The sequence below is a fragment of the Notamacropus eugenii genome, chromosome 1 (assembly GCF_028372415.1).
Source record: "Notamacropus eugenii isolate mMacEug1 chromosome 1, mMacEug1.pri_v2, whole genome shotgun sequence".
NCBI classification, from domain to species: Eukaryota; Metazoa; Chordata; class Mammalia; order Diprotodontia; family Macropodidae; genus Notamacropus; species Notamacropus eugenii.
The window spans coordinates 441,427,968-441,437,140 of NC_092872.1; the positions used below are offsets into that span (position 1 = coordinate 441,427,968).

The 9,173-nt window shown below is 39.0% G+C and overlaps 1 protein-coding gene across 1 annotated transcript; it reads left to right on the top strand.

Annotated features, from left to right (window-relative positions):
* Positions 1–3,685: 3,685 nt before the first annotated feature.
* On the top strand, positions 3,686–6,459 carry LOC140519074 (uncharacterized). Its single transcript, XM_072631767.1, has 2 exons — positions 3,686–3,959; positions 5,033–6,459. Exon 2 carries the CDS (start codon positions 5,079–5,081, stop codon positions 6,399–6,401), a length of 1,323 nt encoding a protein of 440 aa, XP_072487868.1. The 5' UTR covers positions 3,686–3,959; positions 5,033–5,078; the 3' UTR covers positions 6,402–6,459.
* The last annotated feature ends 2,714 nt before the right edge of the window (positions 6,460–9,173 follow it).

Sequence of the window (9,173 nt, forward strand, 5' to 3'; positions counted from 1 at the left end):
AGCAATGAATTTAGAAACAGTAGTTTCTAGAAATTCGACTATTGGATAATCAGCAAACACTTATTAAATGCTTAGCTCCAAAGGAGAAAGTGAGGCTGGTGATTTTGCATAGTCCTCCCTCCCTTAAGTCCAATTTACTTGCAAATCATGGTATCACCTTCCTGACACATTACAATCCTCTTCAAGAAGGAAGGACAGACAACAAGAAATATTTATTAAATGCTTACTATGTACCAAGCCTCTGTACTAAGCTTGGGATTATAAAGAAAGACAAAAAAAAATTATACTTGTTCATGAGGAGCTCAGGGACTTACGTGATACACAACTTATGCTACACACAAACAAGTTAGAGCATATATAGCTATAGTAATGTATAATTATATACATATACATATGTATATATAAGTATATTCAAACAAGATATATAGACTGAATGACTGAACAAAACAAAATGTCTCCCCCACTAGACTGTAAACTCCTTGAGGGCAGGGACTCTCTTTTGTTCTTTTTATATTCCCCAGTCTTAGCACAGTGCCTGTTGTTGACCTGAAAACTTGGTTAAAGAAAAGGCAACAGGCTAAATGCATACATTTTATGATTTAATTAATTAATCAATTCCCCATAAAGAAAACAGTTACATAGCGCTATGGAGTCAGAGGTGACTCTGACTACCTAGTACAGAAATCATCTGTCTTAAGTACATTTTGCCGTGAGAAAGAAACTCTCCTAATTAAGCAAATCATAAATTCAGTAAGACAGGACAATTAACAAAGCAATGTCAGTCAGGCCTTGGGATTCCAGGCTGGGTAAACATATGTCTCGGGGATAAGGAAAGAAATCCCACCACTAGTAAGTGGCAGGCTTCCTGCCCTAAACAGATAACTGACATAGGAAAGGGTAAACAATGTTCAATAGAAATTATGACCTAAGATGTCTATATTTTCTTTACCATTAATATGCCATAACATAGTATGTGTCTATAGATAATAAGATACAAAGGAAAGTCCCATTATTCAAGATAGTGTCCCAAGTTAAAGGTCTCCTAAGGAATGTAGAGTCAGCCTTGGCTGGCTTTTGCTGACATAGGAAGAGGCATTCTCTGAGTTGGCTTCAGAGAGAACAAAGAGATTATTCCAAAATTTTATATTAAACATTATCACTGTGTAATGCCAATGTAAGGTTAATGGTGGGTGGAGGGAAGAGTTAAAGATCTTCCCTGCCCATTAATAGTCCTCAATACTTTTTGTTTATTTCTATTGAGGCACTGAGTCAGAGGCTCTGAAAAGTGTATAAATACTCTGAGGTGAGGTTTTAGTTTGGAGCTTATTCATGGGAAGTGTTCGTTTGGCAGATGAGACTCTGGGCAGCCATTAAGGAGCCCCATGGCTTTGAAAACCCAGATGTTGGTGCTTCTGTCTCTGGTAACTACGTATGTATGTAATGATCAGACAGTTGGAAGCCCTGTCTTTTGGTCTTTATTTCTCTGCTTCTATTTTCTCTGTTGGTGTATGTAATTAAAGAAGATTGTTGACCCCTCAAAAGTTGCTTTCCTTTTAGAAAAGCAGATCTAAGAGCCTGTATAGCATGCCCTCCTGCATGTGCCAGGGTGCTTGCTTTTATAGCCTATCACACATAATAGGTACTTAACCAATTGATTAAAGTAGGAGAGAAAAGGGGATGATGTCTAAGTGTTTTGAGACATAGAATGGGATAGAAGATGAAGTTCAGAGAGAATAGCTGCTATTTCCTCAATAAAGTAGGAGGTGAAGTTCTCTACAGAAAATACAGTATAGGAGTGGCGTAGCCAACTTGAGGAGAAAAGGTTTTGAACAGCTGCTCTGGTTGGAGTGGAATTAGGGCCTACCCTCTGCTTTGATACATCCCAGATGCTAAGAATAGTTTTAACATTTTAAAATAAAATTTTATTGCATTTAAAAATATAAAAACCATTTTTAGCACTCATACCACACAAATGCAAGAGGTGAGTCCAGATTTGGCCCACGGATCATAGGTTGTTGACCCCTGGAATAGACACTCAATTAGCAAGGTGCTATAAAAAGATTGCCTTGAGAAGTCAGTTTTTAATTGTCGTCATTACTGTGTTTTATATCCATTTTCTTATGCTGCCTCAGACATTTTCAGTGGTGAGAAGAGTAATAAATTCAGTTGGGATCATGTAACATAAATTTGTTATTCTTCCAGTCAAGGTTTCATGACAATCTCCAGTTCTGTTCAGCAATACATGAGTAGGTGCATAGGGGAGGCTTGATGGTGGGGTAGTAAGGCTAAATCTGGCAAGATTTCCATGGAACAAGACTTAAGAGCTGAGGGCAGTGTATTGCTATACTGGCTAACTATAGAACAGAGACAGGTATAGAAGCCAAGAAATTAAGGCTACCAACTGTAGTTGGGTTCCACTGGCAAAGAGGTGGAGAAAGCAACAATAATCAAAAGTTATTTATTCTGAGAATGCAACAACATACTGAAGCATTTTGTTTGAAAAATTGCAACTATTAAGGTCTTACATTCAAGGGTCCTTGAGATTAAATACGATGTTCTGTTTTATTGATACAGCAAAAGGTTCCTTGAGTTTATTTCCTTGAGATAAACAATTATTCCAATCCATATCATTATACATGTATTATCCTCAACTAAAAAGATCTAGATTACTGTTAAGAATATAAAAAAGCTACCAGGTCATCTCTATTACCTAGAAATAGCTCAGATTCTCTCTCTCTCTCTCTCTCTCTCTCTCTCTCTCTCTCTCTCTCTCTCTCTCCTCCTCCTCCTCCTCCTCCTCTCCATCAATTCAGGAGCAGTACAGCTACCTATTATGACCTATGTAACCCTCCTAAGAACAACATGGAGGCGTTCTTATTTTTCTTTGACAATGGGAAAGGAGGAAAATAAAGTAAGATCTGGGGTGATGAAAAGAAATGGAGGGATGAGGAGTCACATGAGGACATAGAATAGGTTTAAGGAAAGTAAGTCATGGGGAGAAATGAAATGATAAGGAGTTATGGAGATACAAAGGAATTTTTAAAATCTTATTCATGGAACTTTATGAGTGACGGCAAGATGAAAGTTGTGACCATTCCCATGTGTGGCTGAGGTGTAGGAGGGAAGCAGGTTATGGAAGTTGAAGAAATTGAAGAATTAAGAGGGTAGATGTTTGAATAGTTGAGTATCCATATGCATGTTGAAATCCTTTGGTTAAGGATTTTTTGCAGGCATTTGTGTTCTTTCTGAAAATCAAGCTTTTTCCTCACATCCTGCCTTTTTCCAGACACTAAGCCCAGTCTCTAACATTGCTGTGCAATTGGTTTATTGTTGTTAACCTTTGTTTTCGAGGAGGACCAATAACATCGTGGGCATGTTGAGATATCACCTGTTGCTGGGGATGGAAGCTCAATTCCAGGTGGACAGTCTCGGGCGGGTAAAGGTGGGAACTTCTAAATCTTAGAGTTCTCACGAGGCCCCCCAGGAAACGACTGGGAATCGAGGTGAACCGAGCTATCTCGTGTATTTCCGCCTCTTCCCCTGAGAAACGTGATGGGAGAGAGCTCTCCCCGCCCTCGAGATTGTCCCAGATTGGAGCACACCCATTGTTACCTAACAGGCTCGGTATTGACGTGCAAACTACTCGACGGGAGAGCTTAAGTAGGGTCAGGAAAGCCTGAAAGTTCTCTTGGGCGGAGGGGCCACGTGTGTGGACAGAAGGCTCCGCATTTCCTCTTTCTTCTCTCCCCTCCCCCTCTCTCCCCACTTACACTTCTACTTCCAATCTCTTATTGTAAGGTCTTTGCCTCCTTGGGAGATCTTTCTCTTTCCCTCCTAAGGAAGAATTCCTCTGCACTTGTAACTAGACCCTGAAATAAAGCTCAACCCTTGTTCGACTCTGGAACGTCCTTTCTCTCATACGAGCATCCGGTTTGGCCAGCCGAAGACCTCTGATAGAGGTAAGGGAAGACTTGGGTAGCCCACAGGCCTCTAGGCCTGGCAACCTGTGGCATGCACTTGGTAGCTTTGGGAGTTTGTCTAAGAACCAGCCTCCTCCCCCTGAAGGTATTCTTTCTAGGGAGGTCACCAATAAAGGAGGAACTGAAACTTTAGTCTCTGGGTTTGAGGACATGTGTGTGTAGAGGTTAGCTGGATTTAGGGGTTAGTGCTCAAGGGTCAGAATAGGGTTTGGACAATTTTGTTCTCAAAAGAAGAGATTGTACGGGGGACTTCTTTCCATGGTAAATTGATAAAGGGAAGCAGGAAATATATGGGATACTGAAGATTTTAAATGAAATTTTATAGTAGGCTCTTTAAAATGCTTGTTAAGTTGCTTAAGCTGTTAACAAAAGTTTTTCCTAGTTGTTGGGCCCTGCAGACAATGAGGTGGATAGGGGTGGGAAGTGGAGACTGTTATATCCTTCCTGTTTACCCAGTCTATTTCAGGGGCCTTTGGGAGACGTCTAGATAGCCACAGAAGAGAAAAAAAACAGCTACTAATGCTAAAACAGAAGGTTTTTTCATTAGGGATTCATTTCACTCCCACAATTGAGGAGAAGAGGGAGACAAGGGAAGAGAGACCAAATGGTAGACAGTATCACAGTCACCCAGAGGATGCAGTCAGAACTCCAGAAGGGTTCAGGATATACAAGGATCCTGCTTCTTACTACAATGATCTTCAGAAGCTCTGACAGGAAGAAAGGGAATTAGGATCCCAGAGAGAGGCATCCTCCTTGCCCAGTCGGTAGTGATAATTTCTCCAGGTTTACCCAATGCACCCTAGATACTTCAGGGAACCAGCTATTTTGTAGGAAAGGGTGTGGCCTCACTTGGAATCTGATTGGTTTCCCACCCCTGATGTCACAGGCGGGAAAATGCCAGTTGGTGATGTTGTAGAGGAAGAATCAGGGAAAGTTCACAGTAAATTTCAAAAGAAAGCAGGTGCCAGGCAGAGGAAAGGGTTGTAGCCTATCTGTAAAACAAAACAAAACAAAACAAAAACATTGATCTCACTATATTTTCTCTCTCTCAGGCATCATATATCTGCAGCTTGAAATATAGAGACCTTTAACACCAGAATGCCAAATATATATTTTCTAAGGATTTTTTTCATGATAATTTTTATTGTTGTGATCCTGAACTCACTGTTATTCTACTGGATGAAATCAATGGAGGACACATCCCAGCATCAAAAACCAACAGATGTGTGCAGAGGGGAGATTGCTAGAGGTACAATCACCCCATTAGAAAATTCCAAAACTTTTATCATAGCTCCTTATTTTGATAAGAGGTACCTGAATCTCACCCGCATCATTGGTATCATTCACCAAGAGGAAGTGAAAGAGCTTTATTGTTGGTTCTGCTGCCAGCCCTTTGGTAACATTTCTATAATCAGAGCAGGGATAGATATTCTTGAAGATAATTTTGGGTTTCCTTATGGTGCTGTTAATCTGCTCTGCTCTCTGCCTCAGAACTGTAATGCCCAGTATGTGTCAATTCACTGGTCCCCAAATGGTGACATCAACCAGATGCCAAGGTTTACAATCAGAAATCAAGAGGCCCATGTTCCTTCTTCAGACTTCACAGTATGTATCTCCCCCATGTTCGCAAATTACAAAAATGTTTTACAATTCATACAAAGTATGGAGATGTATAAAATTCTTGGGGCTCAGACAGTCATGATCTATAAAACTAACTGCAGTCAGCTTCTAGAAAAAGTCCTGGAATATTATGTTGATGAAGGTACAGCTGAAGTCATCTCTTGGCCCATCACATCCTACCTCATAGCATCTTCTACCTGGCTCTTTGATATAGCGGGAGGAGACATTGGCTATTATGGACAAGTGACAGCCCTCAATGACTGCATCTATCGCAATATGTATAGAAGTCACTTTGTGGTGCTGAATGACATTGATGAAATTCTGCTGCCCATTGGTTCCCCTGACTGGAAAACAATGATGAGAAGAATTGATGAAGATCAGGGAAAATTTGGAGTTTTCATGTTTATGAGCTTTCTCTTCCCTAATACTCTCTATGGATCTCACCTCAAATATAACATTTCATCATGGACAATTATCCCTGGAGTTGATATCCTGAAGCATATTTACAGGGAGACTTACCAACAGAGACATGACAAACCAAAGAAATTGATAGTCAAACCCCAGAGTGTGATTCAAATTTCTGTCCACAGGGTTCCAAAGAGCTTCAATGAGACCCTTCAAGTTAGCCCACAGGTGGGCTTTATATACCACTGCAGATATGCCAGTCCTGAATATATGGCTCAAAAACTTTTCATTAGGGATGACCGAATATGGAATTATGGTGAATCCTTAATTCAAAATGTTAATGTAGTTTTGAAAAAGGTGCTTTCCCCAGATATGGAAAAGACACTGTTTTTTTGATTATTCTGTGAGTCCAACTGCAGGGGACCAATACCAAAATAAATCATATTTGCTTAAATCAGTGGTCTTCAAACTTTTTTGACAGTCAGTACACTGCTATTATTAAAAAAAAAAATTGAGTTCACACTTCTAACACATATATATTTATTTATAAGTTATATACATGGTTCTACATTTAGTTACTATGAGACTTAGTTTTTATTGCTGTCAGAGCTTTTAAGAAGGCCTCCAAAAGATCTATAGCTTCAAAGAGAAATGCAAAATTACTGTTATAATACTCATTTTTCAAAACCATCCACCAATTCTTCAAGGTTTTTGCTGAAATTTAGCTAGTAAATTTCTGTCTTCTCTGATGTGGATAAGCTACTTTTGTAAACTAGTCCAAAGGTAATGCATTTTTTTACATTTTTATTTTTTTAATTCACTTTAAATTTTATTGTTTATTTTGAACTTGCCCAACTTGCAATTGCCCAAAATAAGAACATTTCCATATACATAGCAGAGCACTAAGAGGACTGTATATGAAACTGTGAATCTCTATTTCATGCCATTTATCATATATATATATATATAATAATAATTTCCACAGATACATTAGCTTATTTGCGCTTCCTTTTTTTTGTTTCAATGATCTTTTTTTCTGTCATCACTGTTTCTAGTCACCCAATTCTCTCCCCCCACAAAAAAGGTTAGAGAAAAAAAAAAACTCTTGTAACAAATAAGCATAGTCAAACAAAATAAATCCATACAGTGGCAATGTCCAAAACATGTCTCTTTCAGCATCTTGAGTCCATTGCCACTCTTTCTCTGCAACGTACTTCCTCAAAAGACATAGTTAGTCATTGCATTGATCAGCGTTCTTAAGTGTTTCCGAATTATTTTGCTTGACAATGTTGTTGTCTCTGTATAAACTGTTCCTGCTTCTGCTCATTTCACTCTGCTTTAGCTCACACTACCCAGGATTCTCTGCAATTGTCTTTCATCATTGCTTATGGTGCAATAATATTCAACTGCATTCTCATACCACAATCTGATCAGCCATTCCCAAATCAATGAGCACTGCATTTAGATTTCAGCTCTCTTCTTTCTGCTTCCCCCTTTTAATGTCTTCTTCAAGATCACAAAGTTTGTTTTGCTTGGAACTCTTCCTTTTCCTGTGTTAACTTGTCCCTATTTCCCTCCATACTTGCTTGTTTTCTTGTTGGGCTTGATGCATTTCTCCACCAAACTCCATGCATGTGTTCAACCCGCCTTTGTTCATTTCAGACAACCTTCCTCCATGTTTGTATACTCTTCCTTTCACACATCATAGTTATGAGAAATAGCAAGTCCCATCACCTCTCTACCATAGTATATTTAGTCTTTTTACTCTTTTTCTCCTTCTCCTCTTCAAACCCTTTGAATAGTACTACTACACCCCCTGCATCCCCTTTTTTATTTAAGTCCCTAACTTACATTTGAAGATATCATGATTCTGTAAGGATGCTTTTTTTCTCCTTATAACTACAATAATCATACAGCCCCTTCCAATTACTCAAATTAATTTTTCTAGCTTTTTTTTTTATGGGAGTGGGCAGAGGGAATGGGACTCATCTTTGTTTTTCAAATTTCTAACTATTACTCAGTTCTAGTCTTTTAGTTAGAAATAAAGGCCCACTTCCTCCTTCTACCCCTCCCCAGGGGTTATAGGTTACCTGGAATGAGAAGACTTGAGTTCAGCCTCAGACACTTACTACCTGTGTGATCCTGGGAAAGTCACTCAACCTCAGTTTCCCCATCTGTAAAATGGGAATAACAATAGTATCTACCTCCAAGGGTGGTATGGGCAGCAAAGTGGCACAGTGAATAGTATGTGGGTCCTGGAATCAGGAAGACCTGAATTCAAATCCAGCCTCACACACTTGCTAGCTATACAGCCCTGGAAAGTCACTTAACCTTGTTTGCCTCAGTTTCCTCACCTGTAAAATGAACTGGAGAAAGAAATAGCAAACCACTCTGGTATCTTTGCCAAGAAAACTAATGGGAGCCCACATAAATCATCTGCATTTCTATATATTACTAACAAAGCCCAATAGCAAGAAACAGAAAGAGAAATCCCACTGTAAACACTATGAAATATTTGAGAGTCTACCTTCCAAAACAAACCCAGGGACTATATGAATACAATTACAAAACATTTTTCGCACAAATAAAGTCAAATCTAAATCATTGGAAAAACATCAGTTACTCATGGGTAGGCTGAGCTAATATAATAAAAATGACAATTCTACCTAAATTAATTTACTTATTCAGTGCCATACCAAACTACCAAAAATTATTTTATACAGCTAGGAAAAAATATCAAAATTCATCTGGCAGAACAAAAGGTTCAGAATATCAAGGGAATTAATGAAAAGAAATGCTAGGGAAGGTGGCCTAGCCATACCAGATCTTAAATTGTGTTATAAAGCAGCAATCACAAAACCACTTTGTACTGACTAAGAAATAGAAGAGCAGACCAGTGGAAGAGGTTAAGTACACAAGACACAGCAGTCAATGATTATAGCAGTCTACTTACTGTTTGATAAACCCAAGGACCCCAGCTTCTGGGATAAGAACTCACTGTTTGATAAAAAACTGCTGGGAAAACTGGAAAGTAGTGTGGCAGAAACTGGACAGAGACCAATGCCTGACACTGTACACCAGAATAAAGTCCAAATGAGCACATGATATAGGTATAAAAGCTGATAACTATAAACCAACTAGGGGAGTAAGCAAGTCTATTCGTCAGAT

Bases quoted from the DNA above. Each gene is read 5' to 3' on its own strand.
- LOC140519074 (XM_072631767.1), top strand. From the start codon at position 5,079: ATGCCAAATATATATTTTCTAAGGATTTTTTTCATGATAATTTTTATT.